The following is a 23,097-nucleotide window of genomic DNA, read 5'->3' on the forward strand; positions in this document are numbered from 1 at the left end:
TGCCTACAAATACGTCACAATGCTGCAGACACCTTGGAGAAATGACAGAAAGGGCAGGCTCATTCCTGGCGCATTCACAGCCATATAAGGAGACATTGGAACACAGCGCCTTCAGAATCTGGGGCATTTCCTGTATGAAACTTCATCTTGGTTTCACCTGTAGCATTAGTTCTGGGGCACTCACAGATAATATCTTTTCAGTTTTGGAAACGTCAGAGTTTTTTCTTTCCAAAGCTGTCAATTACATGCATAGTCGAGCATCTTTTCGTGACAAAATATCTTGTTTAAAACAGGAACGTTTTTTATCCAAAAATTAAAAGAGCGCCCCCTATCTCGAACCAAGTCCATTTTATGGCAAGAACAGCTCAAATAAGCAAAGAGAAACGACAGTCCATCATTACTTTAAGACATGAAGGTCAGTCAATCCGTAAAATGTCATGAACTTTAAAAGTTCCTTCAAGGCAGTCGTAAAAACCCATCTAGCGCTATGATGAAACTGTCTCTCATGAGGACCACAGGAAAGGAAGACCCAGAGCTGCAGAGGATATGCTTCACAAAATGCAGCCTCAGAAAATGCAAGAATGCAAGTAAGAATAAAGAATAACCAGAATATATATACTCTAGTATAATTTTTGTATATCTGTGTCCATATTGTCCAGTAGTTTTTAGTGGATAGACTGGGTGGTCCTTCTGTGGCACAGTTGGTAGAGCATGGCGCTTGTAATGCCAGGGTAGTGGGTTCGATTCCCGGGACCACCCATACGTAGAATGTATGCACACATGACAGTAAGTCGCTTTGGATAAAAGCGTCTGCTAAATGGCATATATTACTAGACTAGGTAGGGTAAACTAGTGGTTAGAGCGTTGGACTAGTAACCGAAAGGTTGCGAGTTCGAATCCCCGAACTGACAAGGTAAAACTCTGTCATTCTGCCCCTGTACAAGGCAGTTAACCCACCATTCCCCTGTAGGTCGTCATTGAAAAGAAGAATGTCTTCTCAACCGACTTGCCTAGTTAAATAAAGGTAAAATAAAATAAATAAAGTGTCTCAAGAGAAAATAGCCTAATTAATGAAAATAGCATCTAATCAACAATGGCATTATTTTCAATGAACTCTGCAACTCTTCCAGCTATTAACCAAAACATTTACAACCAATACATGTTGACATAGTAACATTTTCTTTAATGCTAATTATTATTGAATACCGAAACCCTTATATTAAACACTAATTGTATCCACTAAATGAATGTATCATATTTATATGATATGTATTATACATTTTATATGTTTTACAGCTTTGTCATTCCATTTTTTATTTTAAAATCATCTTATTTGATCACGGTGCCAGAGATTATTAAAGACACGGGTGATAATCTGAAGTACCCAAAATGGCCACTAGATGTCCTGTGATAAATTACTTAAAATCCTTTACAACAATTCTGGTAGTTTACTGGTAAACTTTCAAAGGTCTCCACTAACACATCCTCCCTTTGTAACCCGAATTGTAGCATTAGCAAGAGGCAACACTTGAATACAGGTTTTTCTCATTGAGATAAAAAAACAGAATGATTTTATAAGTGAAACCTGTTCAATATGTGGCAGCAGGAAGTGGGCCTTTTCTTTACACTGTGTTATTGTTCCAACGCTTTTGCTGCTCCACACTAAGTTCTGCCACTGCAGAGATATAGATCTATACATCTAGATCTATACATCTAGATCTATATATCTAGGTCTATATATCTCAGTCTATATATCTAGGTCTATATATCTAGGTCTATATATCTAGGTCTATATATCTAGATCTATACATCTAGATCTATATATCTCAGTCTATATATCTAGATCTATATATCTCAGTCTATACATCTAGATCTATATATCTCAGTCTATATATCTAGATCTATATATCTCAGTCTATATATCTAGATCTATATATCTCAGTCTATACATCTAGATCTATATATCTCAGTCTATATATATAGGTCTATATATCTAGGTCTATATCTAGATCTATATATCTCAGTCTATATATCTAGGTCTATATATCTAGGTCTCTATATCTAGGTCTATATCTAGATCTATATATCTCAGTCTATATATCTAGGTCTATATATCTCAGTCTATATATCTAGATCTATATATCTCATTCTATATATCTAGGTCTCTATATCTAGGTCTCTATATCTATATCTATATATCTAGATCTCTATATCTAGGTCTCTATATCTAGATCTATATATCTCAGTCTATATATCTAGGTCTCTATATCTAGATCTATATATCTCAGTCTATATATCTAGGTCTCTATATCTAGGTCTATATCTAGATCTATATATCTAGGTCTATATATCTAGGTCTCTATATCTAGGTCTATATGTAGGTCTATATGTAGGTCTTTATATCTCGGTCTATATATCTAGGTCTCTATATCTAGGTCTATATCTAGATCTATATATCTAGGTCTATATATCTCAGTCTATATATCTAGATCTATGTATCTCAATCTATATATCTAGATCTATATATCTCAGTCTATATATCTAGGTCTCTATATCCAGGTCTATATCTAGATCTATATATCTCAGTCTATATATCTAGATCTATATATCTCAGTCTATATATCTAGGTCTCTATATCTAGGTCTATATCTAGATCTATATATCTCAGTCTATATATCTAGATCTATATATCTCAGTCTATATATCTAGGTCTCTATATCTAGGTCTATATCTAGATCTATATATCTCAGTCTATATATCTAGATCTATATATCTCAGTCTATATATCTAGGTCTCTATATCTAGGTCTATATCTAGATCTATATATCTCAGTCTATATATCTAGATCTATATATCTCAGTCTATATATCTAGGTCTCTATATCTAGGTCTATATCTAGATCTATATATCTAGATCTATATATATAGGTCTCTATATGTAGGTCTATATGTAGGTCTATATGTAGGTCTTTATATCTCGGTCTATATCTAGGTCTATATCTAGATCTATATATCTAGGTCTATATATCTCAGTCTATATATCTAGATCTATATATCTCAGTCTATATATCTAGATCTATATATCTCAGTCTATATATCTAGGTCTCTATATCTAGGTCTATATCTAGATCTATATATCTCAGTATATATATCTAGATCTATATATCTCAGTCTATATATCTGGGTCTCTATATCTAGGTCTATATCTAGATCTATATATCTAGATCTATATATATAGGTCTCTATATGTAGGTCTATATGTAGGTCTATATGTAGGTCTTTATATCTCGGTCTATATATCTAGGTCTCTATATCTAGGTCTATATCTAGATCTATATATCTAGGTCTATATATCTAGGTCTCTATATCTAGGTCTCTATATCTAGGTCTATATGTAGGTCTATATGTAGGTCTTTATATCTCGGTCTATATATCTAGGTCTCTATATCTAGGTCTATATCTAGGTCTATATGTAGGTCTATATATCTAGGTCTATTTATCTAGGTCTATATGTAGGTCTATATATCTAGGTCTATTTATCCAGGTCTATATATCTAGGTCTCAATATCTAGGTCTATATATCTAGGTCTCTATATCTAGGTCTCTATATCTAGGTCTCTATATCTAGGTCTATATGTAGGTCTATATCTAGGTCTCTATATCTAGGTCTATATCTAGGTCTATATGTAGATCTATATGTAGGTCTATATATCTAGGTCTATTTATCTAGGTCTATATATATAGTTCTCTATATCTAGGTCTATATATCTAGGTCTCTATATCTAGGTCTCTATATCTAGGTCTATATGTAGGTCTATATCTAGGTCTCTATATCTAGGTCTATATGTAGGTCTATATCTAGATCTATATGTAGGTCTATATATCTTGGTCTATTTATCTAGGTCTATATATATAGGTCTCTATATCTATATCTATATATCTAGGTCTACATATCTAGGCCTCTAGGTCTACATATCTAGGCCTCTATATCTAGGTTTATATATCTAGTTCTATATATATAGGTCTCTATATGTAGGTCTATATATCTAGGTCTATATATCTAGGTCTATATATCTAGGTCTATATATCTAGGTCTCTCTGACTAGGCAGAGATATATATCTAGGTCTCTATATCTAGGTCTCTATATCCAGTTCTATATATAGACCTAGCTTTATAGACCTAGATATATCCAGTTCTATATATAGATATATCTAGGTCTATATATAGAACTGGATATAGAGACCTAGATATAGAGACCTAGATATATAGACCTAGATATATAGACCTACATATAGATATCTAGGTCTCTCTGACTAGGCAGCGATATCTAGGTCTCTCTGACTAGGCAGCGATATCTTGGTCTCTCTGACTAGGTCTCTCTATATCTAGGTCTCTCTGACTAGGCAGCGATATCTAGGTCTCTCTGACTAGGCAGCAATATATAGGTCTCTCTGACTAGGTCTCTCTATATCTAGGTCTCTCTGACTAGGTCTCTCTATATCTAGGTCTCTCTGACTAGGTCTCTCTATATCTAGGTCTCTCTGACTAGGTCTCTCTATATCTAGGTCTCTCTGACTAGGTCTCTCTATATCTAGGTCTCTCTGACTAGGTCTCTCTATATCTAGGTCTCTCTATATCTAGGTCTCTCTGACTAGGTCTCTCTATATCTAGGTCTCTCTGACTAGGTCTCTCTATATCTAGGTCTCTCTGACTTGGTCTCTCTGACTAGGTCTCTCTATATCTAGGTCTCTCTGACTAGGTCTCTCTATATCTAGGTCTCTCTGACTTGGTCTCTCTGACTAGGTCTCTCTATATCTAGGTCTCTCTGACTAGGTCTCTCTATATCTAGGTCTCTCTGACTAGGTCTCTCTATATCTAGGTCTCTCTGACTAGGTCTCTCTATATCTAGGTCTCTCTGACTAGGTCTCTCTATATCTAGGTCTCTCTGACTAGGTCTCTCTATATCTAGGTCTCTCTATATCTAGGTCTCTCTGACTAGGTCTCTCTGACTAGACTCTGACTCTGACCTAGATATATCCAGTTCTATATATAGATATATCTAGGTCTATATATAGAACTGGATATAGAGACCTAGATATAGAGACCTAGATATATAGACCTAGATATATAGACCTACATATAGATATCTAGGTCTCTCTGACTAGGCAGCGATATCTAGGTCTCTCTGACTAGGCAGCGATATCTTGGTCTCTCTGACTAGGTCTCTCTATATCTAGGTCTCTCTGACTAGGCAGCGATATCTAGGTCTCTCTGACTAGGCAGCAATATATAGGTCTCTCTGACTAGGTCTCTCTATATCTAGGTCTCTCTGACTAGGTCTCTCTATATCTAGGTCTCTCTGACTAGGTCTCTCTATATCTAGGTCTCTCTGACTAGGTCTCTCTATATCTAGGTCTCTCTGACTAGGTCTCTCTATATCTTGGTCTCTCTGACTAGGTCTCTCTATATCTAGGTCTCTCTGACTAGTTCTCTCTATATCTAGGTCTCTCTGACTAGGTCTCTCTATATCTAGGTCTCTCTGACTAGGTCTCTCTATATCTAGGTCTCTCTATATCTAGGTCTCTCTGACTAGGTCTCTCTATATCTAGGTCTCTCTGACTAGGTCTCTCTATATCTAGGTCTCTCTATATCTAGGTCTCTCTGACTAGGTCTCTCTATATCTAGGTCTCTCTGACTAGGTCTCTCTATATCTAGGTCTCTCTGACTTGGTCTCTCTGACTAGGTCTCTCTATATCTAGGTATCTCTGACTAGGTCTCTCTATATCTAGGTCTCTCTGACTTGGTCTCTCTGACTAGGTCTCTCTATATCTAGGTCTCTCTGACTAGGTCTCTCTATATCTAGGTCTCTCTGACTAGGTCTCTCTATATCCAGGTATCTCTGACTAGGTCTCTCTATATCTAGGTCTCTCTGACTAGGTCTCTCTATATCTAGGTCTCTCTGACTAGGTCTCTCTATATCTAGGTCTCTCTGAGTAGGTCTCTCTATATCTAGGTCTCTCTGACTAGGTCTCTCTATATCTAGGTCTCTCTGACTAGGTCTCTCTATATCTAGGTCTCTCTGACTAGGTCTCTCTATATCTAGGTCTCTCTATATCTAGGTCTCTCTGACTAGGTCTCTCTGACTAGGTCTCTCTACATCTAGGTCTCTCTGACTAGGTCTCTCTGACTAGGTCTCTCTATATCTAGGTCTCTCTGACTAGGTCTCTCTATATCTAGGTCTCTCTATATCTAGGTCTCTCTGACTAGGTATCTCTGACTAGGTCTCTCTATATCTAGGTCTCTCTGACTAGGTCTCTCTATATCTAGGTCTCTCTATATCTAGGTCTCTCTATATCTAGGTCTCTCTATATCTAGGTCTCTCTGACTAGGTCTCTCTATATCTAGGTATCTCTGACTAGATCTCTATATCTAGGTCTCTCTGACTAGGTCTCTCTATATCTAGGTCTCTCTGTATCTAGGTCTCTCTGACTAGGTCTCTCAATATCTAGGTCTCTCTGACTAGGTCTCTCAATATCTAGGTATCTCTGACTAGGTCTCTCTATATCTAGGTCTCTCTGACTAGGTCTCTCTATATCTAGGTATCTCTGACTAGGTCTCTCTATATCTAGGTCTCTCTGACTAGGTCTCTCTATATCTAGGTCTCTCTGACTAGGTCTCTCTATATCTAGGTCTCTCTGACTAGGTCTCTCTATATCTAGGTCTCTCTGACTAGGTCTCTCTATATCTAGGTCTCTCTGACTAGGTCTCTCTATATCTAGGTCTCTCTATATCTAGGTCTCTCTGACTAGGTCTCTCTGACTAGGTCTCTCTATATCTAGGTCTCTCTGACTAGGTCTCTCTGACTAGGTCTCTCTATATCTAGGTCTCTCTGACTAGGTCTCTCTATATCTAGGTCTCTCTATATCTAGGTCTCTCTGACTAGGTATCTCTGACTAGGTCTCTCTATATCTAGGTCTCTCTATATCTAGGTCTCTCTGACTAGGTCTCTCTATATCTAGGTCTCTCTGACTAGGCCTATTTCTGGTCTGGCTATGAGCCAGCAGTCACTTTGTGGGAGTAGAAGTGAATTGCCTCCTACATTCTTTCTAGAAGTGGGTAATGGCCTTGTATTGAAGTGAGGAAGATGCTACAGTGCCTCTCTCTAACTGTAAAGAGGATTAGTTTAGGACTAAGCAAAGGGAGACAGGCGATGGTTGGTTGATCTGCTACCGGCACACCCCTTTATAGTGGAGCCATCCCCTACCATGTCTAAACACCCTCTGGAGCCATCCCCTACCATGCCTAAACACCCTCTGGAGCCATCCCCTACCATGTCTAAACACCCTCTGGAGCCATCCCCTACCATGCCTAAACACCCTCTGGAGCCATCCCCTACCATGCCTAAACACCCTCTGGAGCCATCCCCTACCATGTCTAAACACCCTCTGGAGCCATCCCCTACCATGTCTAAACACCCTCTGGAGCCATCCCCTACCATGCCTAAACACCCTCTGGAGCCATCCCCTACCATGTCTAAACACCCTCTGGAGCTATCCCCTACCATGCCTAAACACCCTCTGGAGCCATCCCCTACCATGCCTAAACACCCTCTGGAGCCATCCCCTACCATGCCTAAACACCCTCTGGAGCCATCCCCTACCATGCCTAAACACCCTCTGGAGCCATCCCCTACCATGTCTAAACACCCTCTGGAGCCATCCCCGACCATGTCTAAACACCCTCTGGAGCCATCCCCTACCATGTCTAAACACCCTCTGGAGCCATCCCCTACCATGCCTAAACACCCTCTGGAGCCATCCCCTACCATGCCTAAACACCCTCTGGAGCCATCCCCTACCATGCCTAAACACCCTCTGGAGCCATCCCCTACCATGCCTAAACACCCTCTGGAGCCATCCCCTACCATGTCTAAACACCCTCTGGAGCCATCCCCTACCATGCCTAAACACCCTCTGGAGCCATCCCCTACCATGCCTAAACACCCTCTGGAGCCATACCCTACCATGTCTAAACACCCTCTGGAGCCATCGCCTACCATGTCTAAACAGCCTCTGCCTCTGTGTTAGGGAAGGCTAGCATGGCTATTATGTGTCTCTTTGGGTCTCCCTCTCTCGGTCAGCCCGCTCGGCTCCTCTGGTTTTGAAGGTCTTGGTTGGCCCTAAGCCCAGCTGTTTGTTCTCTGTAGTGTTTCTGTTGCGGCTGCAGGATTTATACATCTCGGGGCCTGATAGATTTATAGCTAGGCATGAATGAACTCTCCAGTGTGATAAATACCATTCCTCTCCTCCTCTTCCTCCTCTTCCTCACTGTTCTATCAATCTCCTCCTCTTCCTCACTGTTCTATCCCTCTCCTTCTCTTCCTCCTCTTTCTCCTCACCGTTCTATCCCTCTCCTCCTCTTCCTCCTCTTCCTCCTCTTCCTCACCGTTCTATCCCTCTCCTCCTCTTCCTCCTCTTCCTCCTCACTGTTCTATCCCTCTCCTCCTCTTCCTCCTCTTCCTCCTCACTGTTCTATCCCTCTCCTCCTCTTCCTCACCGTTCTATCCCTCTCCTCCTCTTCCTCCTCTTCCTCCTCACTGTTCTATCCCTCCCCTCCTCTTCCTCACCGTTCTATCCCTCTCCTCCTCTTCCTCCTCACTGTTCTATCCCTCTCCTCCTCTTCCTCACTGTGCTATCCCTCCCCTCCTCTTCCTCCTCTTCCTCACTGTTCTATCCCTCTCCTCCTCTTCCTCCTCTTCCTCCTCACTGTTCTATCCCTCCCCTCCTCTTCCTCCTCTTCCTCCTCACTGTTCTATCCCTCCCCTCCTCTTCCTCACCGTTCTATCCCTCTCCTCCTCTTCCTCCTCTTCCTCCTCACTGTTCTATCCCTCCCCTCCTCTTCCTCACCGTTCTATCCCTCTCCTCCTCTTCCTCCTCTTCCTCCTCACTGTTCTATCCCTCCCCTCCTCTTCCTCCTCTTCCTCACTGTTCTATCCCTCTCCTCCTCTTCCTCCTCTTCCTCACTGTTCTATCCCTCTCCTCCTCTTCCTCCTCTTCCTCCTCACTGTTTTATCCCTCCCCTCCTCTTCCTCACTGTTCTATCCCTCTCCTCCTCTTCCTCCTCTTCCTCCTCACTGTTCTATCCCTCCCCTCCTCTTCCTCACCGTTCTATCCCTCCCCTCCTCTTCCTCCTCTTCCTCCTCACTGTTTTATCCCTCCCCTCCTCTTCCTCACCGTTCTATCCCTCTCCTCCTCTTCCTCCTCTTCCTCACTGTTCTATCCCTCCCCTCCTCTTCCTCCTCACCGTTCTATCCCTCTCCTCCTCTTCCTCCTCTTCCTCCTCACTGTTCTATCCCTCCCCTCCTCTTCCTCACCGTTCTATCCCTCCCCTCCTCTTCCTCCTCTTCCTCCTCACTGTTTTATCCCTCCCCTCCTCTTCCTCACCGTTCTATCCCTCTCCTCCTCTTCCTCCTCTTCCTCACTGTTCTATCCCTCCCCTCCTCTTCCTCCTCTTCCTCACTGTTCTATCCCTCCCCTCCTCTTCCTCACCGTTCTATCCCTCTCCTCCTCTTCCTCCTCTTCCTTCCTCCTCACTGTTCTATCCCTCCCCTCCTCTTCCTCACCGTTCTATCCCTCCCCTCCTCTTCCTCCTCTTCCTCCTCACTGTTTTATCCCTCCCCTCCTCTTCCTCACCGTTCTATCCCTCTCCTCCTCTTCCTCCTCTTCCTCACTGTTCTATCCCTCTCCTCCTCTTCCTCCTCACTGTTTTATCCCTCCCCTCCTCTTCCTCACTGTTCTATCCCTCTCCTCCTCTTCCTCCTCTTCCTCCTCACTGTTCTATCCCACCCCTCCTCTTCCTCACCGTTCTATCCCTCCCGTCCTCTTCCTCCTCTTCCTCCTCACTGTTCTATCCCTCCCCTCCTCTTCCTCACCGTTCTATCCCTCCCCTCCTCTTCCTCCTCTTCCTCACTGTTTTATCCCTCCCCTCCTCTTCCTCACCGTTCTATCCCTCTCCTCCTCTTCCTCCTCTTCCTCACTGTTCTATCCCTCTTCCTCCTCTTCCTCCTCACTGTTTTATCCCTCCCCTCCTCTTCCTCACCGTTCTATCCCTCTCCTCCTCTTCCTCCTCTTCCTCACTGTTCTATCCCTCTCCTCCTCTTCCTCCTCTTCCTCCCCACTGTTTTATCCCTCCCTCCTCTTCCTCACTGTTCTATCCCTCCCCTCCTCTTCCTCCTCACCGTTCTATCCCTCTCCTCCTCTTCCTCCTCTTCCTCCTCACTGTTCTATCCCTCCCCTCCTCTTCCTCACCGTTCTATCCCTCCCCTCCTCTTCCTCACCGTTCTATCCCTCCCCTCCTCTTCCTCCTCACTGTTTTATCCCTCCCCTCCTCTTCCTCACCGTTCTATCCCTCCCCTCCTCTTCCTCACCGTTCTATCCCTCCCCTCCTCTTCCTCCTCTTCCTCCTCTTCCTCCTCACTGTTCTATCCCTCCCCTCCTCTTCCTCACTGTTCTATCCCTCCCCTCCTCTTCCTCACCGTTCTATCCCTCCCCTCCTCTTCCTCCTCTTCCTCCTCTTCCTCCTCACTGTTCTATCCCTCCCCTCCTCTTCCTCACCGTTCTATCCCTCCCCTCCTCTTCCTCACCGTTCTATCCCTCCCCTCCTCTTCCTCCTCTTCCTCCTCTTCCTCCTCACTGTTCTATCCCTCCCCTCCTCTTCCTCACTGTTCTATCCCTCCCCTCCTCTTCCTCACTGTTCTATCCCTCCCCTCCTCTTCCTCCTCTTCCTCCTCACTGTTTTATCTCTCTCCTCCTCTTCCTCCTCTTCCTCCTCACTGTTTTATCCCTCCCCTCCTCTTCCTCACTGTTCTATCCCTCCCCTCCTCTTCCTCACTGTTCTATCCCTCTCCTCCTCTTCCTCACTGTTTTATCCCTGCCCTCCTCTTCCTCACTGTTCTATCCCTCTCCTCCTCTTCCTCACTGTTTTATCCCTGCCCTCCTCCTCCTCACTGTTTTATCTCTCTCCTCCTCTTCCTCCTCTTCCTCCTCACTGTTTTATCCCTCCCGTCCTCTTCCTCACTGTTCTATCCCTCTCCTCCTCTTCCTCACTGTTCTATCCCTCTCCTCCTCTTCCTCACTGTTCTATCCCTCCCCTCCTCTTCCTCACTGTTCTATCCCTCTCCTCCTCTTCCTCACTCATCACCTGTCTGTTGTGTTTGCAGCTGTTCTGGGAGAAGCGGTTGAAAGGCCTGAGGGTGTCAGCTATCACAGAAGAGGTCCTCAGGAGCATGGAGCTTCCTAAGGGGTTAACAAGTAGGAGCCCTGCCTGTCGTCTGTTTGTTTACTTTCATTAGCCTGTTGTTACTAATGTCAGCTTATCAATCATGTTATAGTTGTACATAACCACATTATCATAGTCATAGTTATAATGTATTTTTATATCCATTATTAGTTCAATATATTTACAGATCTATTATGAATAAAATACACTGGACTGTCAGATAGAATACATGTAAGTTGAAGTCTGTTTATTCATCATGTATACCTGATATACCTGATATACCTGATATACCTGATATACCTGATATACATGAAGAACACAGTCTAATGACCTGATATACATGAAGAACACAGTCTAATGACCTGATATACCTGAAGAACACAGTCTAATGACCTGATATACCTGATATACCTGAAGAACACAGTCTAATGACCTGATATACCTGATATACCTGAAGAACACAGTCTAATGACCTGATATACCTGATATACCTGAAGAACACAGTCTAATGACCTGATATACCTGATATATCTGAAGGACACAGTCTAATGACCTGATATACATGAAGAACACAGTCTAATGACCTGATATACCTGAAGAACACAGTCTAATGACCTGATATACCTGATATACCTGAAGAACACAGTCTAATGACCTGATATACCTGATATACCTGAAGAACACAGTCTAATGACCTGATATACCTGATATACCTGAAGAACACAGTCTAATGACCTGATATACCTGATATACCTGAAGAACACAGTCTAATGACCTGATATACATGAAGAACACAGTCTAATGACCTGATATACCTGATATACCCGAAGAACACAGTCTAATGACCTGATATACCTGAAGAACACAGTCTAATGACCTGATATACCTGAAGAACACAGTCTAATGACCTGATATACATGAAGAACACAGTCTAATGACCTGATATACCTGAAGAACACAGTCTAATGACCTGATATACCTGAAGAACACAGTCTAAGGACCTGATATACATGAAGAACACAGTCTAATGACCTGATATACCTGAAGAACACAGTCTAATGACCTGATATACCTGAAGAACACAGTCTAATGACCTGATATACATGAAGAACACAGTCTAATGACCTGATATACCTGATATACCTAAAGAACACAGTCTAATGACCTGATATACATGAAGAACACAGTCTAATGACCTGATATACCTGATATACCTGAAGAACACAGTCTAATGACCTGATATACCTGAAGAACACAGTCTAATGACCTGATATACATGAAGAACACAGTCTAATGACCTGATATACCTGATATACCTGAAGAACACAGTCTAATGACCTGATATACCTGAAGAACACAGTCTAATGACCTGATATACCTGATATACATGAAGAACACAGTCTAATGACCTGATATACATGAAGAACACAGTCTAATGACCTGATATACCTGAAGAACACAGTCTAATGACCTGATATACCTGAAGAACACAGTCTAATGACCTGATATACCTGAAGAACACAGTCTAATGACCTGATATACCTGATATACCTGAAGAACACAGTCTAATGACCTGATATACATGATATACCTGAAGAACACAGTCTAATGACCTGATATACCTGAAGGACACAGTCTAATGACCTGATATACCTGAAGAACACAGTCTAATGACCTGATATACCTGATATACATGAAGAACACAGTCTAATGACCTGATATACCTGAAGAACACAGTCTAATGACCTGATATACACGAAGAACACAGTCTAATGACCTGATACACCTGATATACATGAAGAACACAGTCTAATGACCTGATATACCTGAAGAACACAGTCTAATGACCTGATATACCTGAAGAACACAGTCTAATGACCTGATATACACGAAGAACACAGTCTAATGACCTGATACACCTGATATACATGAAGAACACAGTCTAATGACCTGATATACCTGAAGAACACAGTCTAATGACCTGATATACATGAAGAACACAGTCTAATGACCTGATATACCTGAAGAACACAGTCTAATGACCTGCTATACCTGATATACCTGAAGAACACAGTCTAATGACCTGATATACATGAAGAACACAGTCTAATGACCTGATATACCTGAAGAACACAGTCTAATGACCTGATATACCTGATATACCTGAAGAACACAGTCTAATGACCTGATATACATGAAGAACACAGTCTAATGACCTGATATACATGAAGAACACAGTCTAATGACCTGATATACCTGAAGAACACAGTCTAATGACCTGATATACCTTATATACCTGAAGAACACAGTCTAATGACCTGATATACATGAAGAACACAGTCTAATGACCTGATATACCTGAAGAACACAGTCTAATGACCTGATATATCTGAAGAACACAGTCTAATGACCTGATATACCTGAAGAACACAGTCTAATGACCTGATATACCTGATATACCTGAAGAACACAGTCTAATGACCTGATATACCTGAAGAACACAGTCTAATGACCTGATATACCTGAAGAACACAGTCTAATGACCTGATATACATGAAGAACACAGTCTAATGACCTGATATACATGAAGAACACAGTCTAATGACCTGATATACCTGAAGAACACAGTCTAATGACCTGATATACATGAAGAACACAGTCTAATGACCTGATATACCTGAAGAACACAGTCTAATGACCTGATATACCTGATATACATGAAGAACACAGTCTAATGACCTGATATACATGAAGAACACAGTCTAATGACCTGATATACCTGATATACCTGAAGAACACAGTCTAATGACCTGATATACCTGATATACATGAAGGACACAGTCTAATGACCTGATATACCTGAAGAACACAGTCTAATGACCTGATATACCTGATATACCTGAAGAACACAGTCTAATGACCTGATATACCTGATATACCTGATATATCTGAAGAACACAGTCTAATGACCTGATATACCTGATATACCTGATATATCTGAAGAACACAGTCTAATGACCTGATATACCTGATATACCTGAAGAACACAGTCTAATGACCTGATATACATGAAGAACACAGTCCAATGAAATTCTTACTTACAGGTTGACCTCTCGACAGGTTAACCTCTCGACACCTTTCCATCTCGACAGGTTGACCAAACGACAGGTTGGCCTCTCGACAGCTTTTCCTCTAGATAGAGGTTGACCTCCTAGACAGGTTGACCTCTAGATAGAGGTTGACCTCTCGACAGCTTGACCTCTAGATAGAGGTTGATCTCCTAGACAGTTTGACCTCTAGATAGAGGTTGACCTCTCGACAGGTTGACCTCTAGATAGAGGTTGACCTCTCGACAGGTTGACCTCTAGATAGAGGTTGACCTCCTAGACAGGTTGATCTCTAGATAGAGGTTGACCTCCTAGACAGTTTGACCTCTAGATAGATTTTGACCTCTAGATAGAGGTTGACCTCCTAGACAGGTTGAGCTCTAGATAGATGTTGACCTCCTAGACAGGTTGACCTCTAGATAGAGGTTGACCTCCTAGACAGGTTGACCTCCTAGACAGGTTGATCTCTAGATAGAGGTTGACCTCCTAGACAGTTTGACCTCTAGATAGAGGTTGACCTCCTAGACAGGTTGATCTCTAGATAGAGGTTGACCTCCTAGATAGGTTGACCTCTAGATAGAGGTTGACCTCCTAGACAGGTTGACCTCCTAGACAGTTTGACCTCCTAGACAGGTTGACCTCTAGATAGAGGTTGACCTCCTAGACAGGTTGACCTTCTCGATAGAGGTTGACCTCCTAGACAGGTTGACCTCTAGATAGAGGTTGACCTCCTAGACTGGTTGACCTCTAGATAGAGGTTGACCTCCTAGACAGGTTGACCTCCTAGACAGGTTGACCTCCTAAACAGGTTGGCCTCTCGACAGGTTGACCTCTCGACAGGTTGACCTCTAGATAGAGGTTGACCTCCTAGACAATGCAGCAACTATAGAAGAAAGAGTCATGCAGAAAAATGTAATTAAAAGTCAATGACATAATGATCCATTTAAACAAACACAATGAGTTATGTGAGTCTGTCTGTGGAGGTTGGGGTGTTCTGCCTATTGTTCTGTTTGTGACCCGTGTTCCTGACGTCGTGTTGTCCTCTATCAGGCGTGGGGCCAGACACGTCAGATGAGACGCTCCTCTCGGCCATCGCCAGCGCCCTCCACATGAGCTCCTCCCCCATCACGGGCCAGACGACCTCGGCTGCAGAGAAGAACCCGGCTATCTGGCTCAACACGTCGCAGCCCCTGTGTAAGGCCTTCATAGTGACCGACCAGGACATCCGGTAAGAACCTGGTGGGTTTCGGGGTCCTCAGTGTATACATAATTACAGTGCACTGTGCACGTCTCTCCTCTGAGCTGTGATATTGGTCTGCTGTGGTATTGATCTGCTGTGGTATTGGTCTGCTGTGGTATTGATCTGGGGTGGTATTGATCTGCTGTGGTATTGGTCTGCTGTGGTATTGATCTGCTGTGGTATTGATCTGCTGTGGTATTGGTCTGCTGTGGTATTGATCTGCTGCGAGCTATGGTATTGGTCTGCTGTGGTATTGATCTGCTGTGGTATTGATCTGGGGTGGTATTGATCTGCTGTGGTATTGATCTGCTGTGGTATTGGTCTGGGGTGGTATTGATCTGCTGTGGTATTGATCTGCTGTGGTATTGGTCTGCTATGGTATTGATCTGCTGTGGTATTGGTCTGCTGTGGTATTGGTCTGCTGTGGTATTGATCTGCTGTGGTATTGATCTGCTGTGGTATTGGTCTGCTGTGGTATTGATCTGCTGCGAGCTATGGTATTGGTCTGCTGTGGTATTGATCTGCTGTGGTATTGATCTGGGGTGGTATTGATCTGCTGTGGTATTGATCTGCTGTGGTATTGATCTGCTGTGGTATTGGTCTGCTATGGTATTGATCTGCTGTGGTATTGGTCTGCTGTGGTATTGGTCTGCTGTGGTATTGATCTGCTGTGGTATTGATCTGCTGTGGTATTGACTGCTAAATACTGTAGCTAACTAAATGGCTAACAAAATGGCAGCACGGACTATCTAAGTTGACCCTTCTTTTTTTTAAATTAGTGTTTTATTGTTGTCTCTATGGTCACTCACAGGGCCCTACACACTGTCGCAGGGCCCCACACGCTGTCGCAGGGCCCCTACACACTGTCGCAGGGCCCCACACGCTGTCGCAGGGCCCCTACACACTGTCGCAGGGCCCCACACGCTGTCGCAGGGCCCCTACACACTGTCGCAGGGCCCTACACGCTGCCGCAGGGCCCTACACGCCGTCGCAGGGCCCCACACGCCGTCGCAGGGCCCCACACGCTGTCGCAGGGCCCCACACACTGTCGCAGGGCCCCACACGCTGTCGTAGGGCCCCTACACACTGTCGCAGGGCCCCACACGCTGCCGCAGGGCCCCACACACTGTCGCAGGGCCCCACACGCTGCCGCAGGGCCCCACACACTGTCGCAGGGCCCCTACACACTGTCGCAGGGCCCCACACGCTGCCGCAGGGCCCCACACGCTGCCGCAGGACCCCACACGCTGCCGCAGGGCCCCACACACTGTCGCAGGGCCCCACACGCTGTCGCAGGGCCCCTACACACTGTCGCAGGGCCCCACACGCTGTCGCAGGGCCCCTACACACTGTCGCAGGGCCCCTACACACTGTCGCAGGGCCCTACACGCTGCCGCAGGGCCCTACACGCCGTCGCAGGGCCCCACACGCCGTCGCAGGGCCCCACACGCTGTCGCAGGGCCCCACACACTGTCGCAGGGCCCCACACGCTGTCGCAGGGCCCCTACACACTGTCGCAGGGCCCCACACGCTGCCGCAGGGCCCCACACACTGTCGCAGGGCCCCACACGCTGCCGCAGGGCCCCACACACTGTCGCAGGGCCCCTACACACTGTCGCAGGGCCCCACACGCTGCCGCAGGGCCCCACACGCTGCCGCAGGACCCCACACGCTGCCGCAGGGCCCCACACACTGTCGCAGGGCCCCTACACACTGTCGCAGGGCCCCACACGCTGTCGCAGGGCCCCACACGCTGCCGCAGGGCCCCACACACTGCCGCAGGGCCCCTACACACTACCGCAGTATCCCTGTACATTGTTAATATGGTACTGACCCTGTATATAGTATGGTATTAACTGACCCTGTATATAGTCACCTTCACCCTCTACATATCTACCTCCATCACTCCAGTATCCCTGTCACCTTCACCCTCTACATATCTACCTCCATCACTCCAGTATCCCTGTATATTGTTAATATGGTACTGACCCTGTATATAGTCACCTTTCCCTATACATATCTACCTCCATCACTCCAGTATCCCTGTATATTGTTAATATGGTACTGACCCTGTATATAGTCACCTTTCCCCTATACATATCTACCTCCATCACTCCAGTATCCCTGTATATTGTTAATATGGTACTGACCCTGTATATAGTCACCTTTCCCCTCTACATATCTACCTCCATCACGCCAGTATCCCTGTATGTTGTTAATATGGTATTGGAACTGAACCTGTATATAGTCACCTTCCCCCTATACATATCTACCTCTATCACTCTAGTATCCCTGTACATTGTTAATATGGTACTGACCCTGTATATAGTGTGCTTATCACTATACATATCTACCTCTATCACTCTAGTATCCCTGTACATTGTTAATATGGTAATGACCCTGTATATAGTCACCTTCCCCCTATACATATCTACCTCCATCACGCCAGTATCCCTGTATATTGTTAATATGGTATTGGAACTGAACCTGTATATAGTCACCTTCCCCCTATACATATCTACCTCCATCACTCCAGTATCCCTGTATATTGTTAATATGGTACTGACCCTGTATATAGTCACCTTTCCCCTATACATATCTACCTCCATCACTCCAGTATCCCTGTCTCCTTCCCCCTATACATATCTACCTCCATCACTCCAGTGTCCCTGTCTCCTTCCCCCTATACATATCTACCTCCATCACTCCAGTATCCCTGTCTCCTTCCCCCTATACATATCTACCTCCATCACTCCAGTATCCCTGTCTCCTTCCCCTATACATATCTACCTCCATCACTCCAGTATCCCTGTCTCCTTACCCCTATACATATCTACCTCCATCACTCCAGTATCCCTGTCTCCTTCCCCCTATACATATCTACCTCCATCACTCCAGTATCCCTGTCTCCTTCCCCCTATACATATCTACCTCCATCACTCCAGTATCCCTGTCTCCTTCCCCTATACATATCTACCTCCATCACTCCAGTATCCCTGTCACCTTCCCCCTATACATATCTACCTCCATCACTCCAGTGTCCCTGTCCCCTTACCCCTATACATATCTACCTCCATCACTCCAGTATCCCTGTCACCTTCCCCCTATACATATCTACCTCCATAACCCAGTATCCCTGTCACCTTACCCCTATACATATCTACCTCCATCACTCCAGTATCCCTGTCTCCTTCCCCTATACATATCTACTTCCATCACTCCAGTACCCCTGTCACCTTCCCCCTATACATATCTACCTCCATCACTCCAGTATCCCTGTCTCCTTCCCCCTATACATATCTACCTCCATCACTCCAGTATCCCTGTCTCCTTCCCCCTATACATATCTACCTCCATCACTCCAGTATCCCTGTCTCCTTCCTCCTATACATATCTACCTCCATCACTCCAGTATCCCTGTCTCCTTCCTCCTATACATATCTACCTCCATCGCTCCAGTATCCCTGTCTCCTTCCCCCTATACATATCTACCTCCATCACTCCAGTATCCCTGTCTCCTTCCTCCTATACATATCTACCTCCATCGCTCCAGTATCCCTGTCTCCTTCCCCCTATACATATCTACCTCCATCACTCCAGTATCCCTGTCACCTTACCCCTATACATATCTACCTCCATCACTCCAGTATCCCTGTCTCCTTCCCCCTATACATATCTACCTCCATCACTCCAGTATCCCTGTCTCCTTACCCCTATACATATCTACCTCCATCACTCCAGTATCCCTGTCTCCTTACCCCTATACATATCTACCTCCATCGCTCCAGTAACCCTGTACATTGTTAATATGGTACTGACCCTGTATATAGTCTCCTTCCCCCTATACATATCTACCTCCATCACTCCAGTATCCCTGTACATTGTTAATATGGTACTGACCCTGTATATAGTCTCCTTCCCCCTATACATATCTACCTCCATCACTCCAGTATCCCTGTACATTGTTAATATGGTACTGACCCTGTATATAGTCTCCTTCCCCCTATACATATCTACCTCCATCACTCCAGTATCCCTGTACATTGTTAATATGGTACTGACCCTGTATTACATTTACATTTAAGTCATTTAGCAGACGCTCTTATCCAGAGCGACTTACAAATTGGTGCATACACCTTATGACAACCAGTGGAACAGCCACTTGCATCTAAATCTTGTTGGGGGGGGGAAGGATTACCTACCCTTACTTACCCTATCCTAGGTATTCCTTGAAGAGGTGGGGTTTCAGGTGTCTCCGGAAGGTGGTGATTGACTCCGCTGTCCTGGCGTCGTGAGGGAGTTTGTTCCACCATTGGGGGCCATATATAGTCTCCTTCCCCTATACATATCTACCTCCATCACTCCAGTATCCCTGTACATTGTTAATATGGTACTGACCCTGTATATAGTCTCCTTCCCCCTATACATATCTACCTCCATCACTCCAGTATCCCTGTACATTGTTAATATGGTACTGACCCTGTATATAGTCTCCTTCCCCCTATACATATCTACCTCCATCACTCCAGTACCCCTGTACATTGTTAATATGGTACTGACCCTGTATATAGTATGATTACTTACTTTCTGGTGTTCTTCTTCTTGTTATGGATTGCTGGGTTGTTGTGTCTGGCGTAACATTGTTATGGATTGCTGGGTTGTTGTGTCTGGCGTAACATTGTTATGGATTGCTGGGTTGTTGTGTCTGGCGTAACATTGTTATGGATTGCTGGGTTGTTGTGTCTGGCGTAACATTGTTATGGATTGCTGGGTTGTTGTGTCTGGCGTAACATTGTTATGGATTGCTGGGTTGTTGTGTCTGGCGTAACATTGTTATGGATTGCTGGGTTGTTGTGTCTGGCGTAACATTGTTATGGATTGCTGGGTTGTTGTGTCTGGCGTAACATTGTTATGGATTGCTGGGTTGTTGTGTCTGGCGTAACATTGTTATGGATTGCTGGGTTGTTGTGTCTGGCGTAACATTGTTATGGATTGCTGGGTTGTTGTGTCTGGCGTAACATTGTTATGGATTGCTGGGTTGTTGTGTCTGGCGTAACATTGTTATGGATTGCTGGGTTGTTGTGTCTGGCGTAACATTGTTATGGATTGCTGGGTTGTTGTGTCTGGCGTAACATTGTTATGGATTGCTGGGTTGTTGTGTCTGGCGTAACATTGTTATGGATTGCTGGGTTGTTGTGTCTGGCGTAACATTGTTATGGATTGCTGGGTTGTTGTGTCTGGCGTAACATTGTTATGGATTGCTGGGTTGTTGTGTCTGGCGTAACATTGTTATGGATTGCTGGGTTGTTGTGTCTGGCGTAACATTGTTATGGATTGCTGGGTTGTTGTGTCTGGCGTAACATTGTTATGGATTGCTGGGTTGTTGTGTCTGGCGTAACATTGTTATGGATTGCTGGGTTGTTGTGTCTGGCGTAACATTGTTATGGATTGCTGGGTTGTTGTGTCTGGCGTAACATTGTTATGGATTGCTGGGTTGTTGTGTCTGGCGTAACATTGTTATGGATTGCTGGGTTGTTGTGTCTGGCGTAACATTGTTATGGATTGCTGGGTTGTTGTGTCTGGCGTAACATTGTTATGGATTGCTGGGTTGTTGTGTCTGGCGTTTTCACTTCACCTGTACGTGACATTAAAACCTGAAAATGGTTTGAGTTGCAGTAGATTCTCCTCACTTCAGACAGTTCCCACTGTGAGACACACACACACACACACACACACACACACACACACACACACACACACACACACACACACACACACACACACACACACACACACACACACACACACACACACACACACACACACACACACACACACACACACAGAGAGAGACAGAGACTGAGAGCTCCCGCCTCTCCCTCCCAACTCTAATCCTTCCCGAGCAGGAGGCCTATTGTTTTGTATGGAAGCTAGCGTCAGGGAGACAGAGCGACAGCACAACTGAAATGACAATTTTGGCATTTGCAGAGAGCTGCTCACAGAGAGAACTGAACACGTGCGGCTAGGAGATACGCTTCTTCGCTGATGCAATGGGCAAATTCTTCGTGTTTCAGTCCATACGGAAACATTCACCATGCGTGTTCGAGGGTGGAGGGGGCATTTTTTTTTCTCCAATTTTTTTGTACATTGTACATTTTTTAAATATTTTTTTTTACATTTTCTCCTCCTCATCCTGAATGTGATGCCATAGAAAAAGAATGAATAGAATGCGTGAGCCACATCAATTAAACATCATTTGAATGAATATTCTACATTACCACGGCAATTATTGCATCACAATACCTGGCAGCCGCAGAGAGCGTATGAGTTGACTCGTTATACTGCCAGGATTAGAGGTTCCAAGTCTGTTCTATTCATTGTGTTTCTATCTCACTCAACCACTGGTTCCAAACACACAAAATGCATTGTTTTTTTAATGCTTATTATGGTTATTTTAATTTAATCACCGTCTTAATTCATAACCGTCGGTTATATGGTTATACGTTAATTGTCCCAGTCCTCAACGGGAGTCTTATTGTCCCAGTCCTCAACGGGAGTCTTATTGTCCCAGTCCTCAACGGGAGTCTTATTGTCCCAGTCCTCAACAGGAGTCTTATTGTCCCAGTCCTCAACAGGAGTCTTATTGTCCCAGTCCTCAACGGGAGTCTTATTGTCCCAGTCCTCAACGGGAGTCTTATTGTCCCAGTCCTCAACAGGAGTCTTATTGTCCCAGTCCTCAACAGGAGTCTTATTGTCCCAGTCCTCAACGGGAGTCTTATTGTCCCAGTCCTCAACAGGAGTCTTATTGTCCCAGTCCTCAACAGGAGTCTTATTGTCCCAGTCCTCAACAGGAGTCTTATTGTCCCAGTCCTCAACAGGAGTCTTATTGTCCCAGTCCTCAACAGGAGTCTTATTGTCCCAGTCCTCAACAGGAGTCTTATTGTCCCAGTCCTCAACAGGAGTCTTATTGTCCCAGTCCTCAACAGGAGTCTTATTGTCCCAGTCCTCAACAGGAGTCTTATTGTCCCAGTCCTCAACAGGAGTCTTATTGTCCCAGTCCTCAACAGGAGTCTTATTGTCCCAGTCCTCAACAGGAGTCTTATTGTCCCAGTCCTCAACAGGAGTCTTATTGTCCCAGTCCTCAACGGGAGTCTTATTGTCCCAGTCCTCAACAGGAGTCTTATTGTCCCAGTCCTCAACAGGAGTCTTATTGTCCCAGTCCTCAACAGGAGTCTTATTGTCCCAGTCCTCAACAGGAGTGTTATTGTCCCAGTCCTCAACAGGAGTGTTATTGTCCCAGTCCTCAACAGGAGTCTTATTGTCCCAGTCCTCAACAGGAGTCTTATTGTCCCAGTCCTCAACAGGAGTCTTATTGTCCCAGTCCTCAACAGGAGTGTTATTGTCCCAGTCCTCAACAGGAGTCTTATTGTCCCAGTCCTCAACAGGAGTCTTATTGTCCCAGTCCTCAACAGG

The 23,097-nt window shown here is 44.5% G+C and overlaps 1 protein-coding gene and 1 long non-coding RNA gene across 3 annotated transcripts in view; one reads left to right on the forward strand and one right to left on the reverse strand.

The window, feature by feature from the left end:
- mbd2 (methyl-CpG binding domain protein 2) overlaps nt 1–23,097 on the forward strand; it is a 136,142-nt gene that overhangs the window by 68,828 nt on the left and 44,217 nt on the right. For both annotated transcript variants that reach the window (XM_052458624.1, XM_052458623.1), the window contains exons 4-5: nt 11,219–11,309; nt 15,435–15,612. In XM_052458624.1, coding sequence (XP_052314584.1) covers nt 11,219–11,309; nt 15,435–15,612 — 269 coding nt within the window. The remainder of the gene's footprint in view (nt 1–11,218; nt 11,310–15,434; nt 15,613–23,097) is intronic.
- LOC127906470 (uncharacterized) lies at nt 18,403–20,147 on the reverse strand. The gene is made up of 4 exons (XR_008061466.1): nt 19,978–20,147; nt 19,480–19,641; nt 18,861–18,975; nt 18,403–18,581 (listed from the first exon to the last, which is right to left on the reverse strand). It is a non-coding gene; the product is annotated as an uncharacterized LOC127906470 (long non-coding RNA).

Source organism: Oncorhynchus keta, chromosome 12, assembly GCF_023373465.1.
Source record: "Oncorhynchus keta strain PuntledgeMale-10-30-2019 chromosome 12, Oket_V2, whole genome shotgun sequence".
NCBI lineage: Eukaryota > Metazoa > Chordata > Actinopteri > Salmoniformes > Salmonidae > Oncorhynchus > Oncorhynchus keta.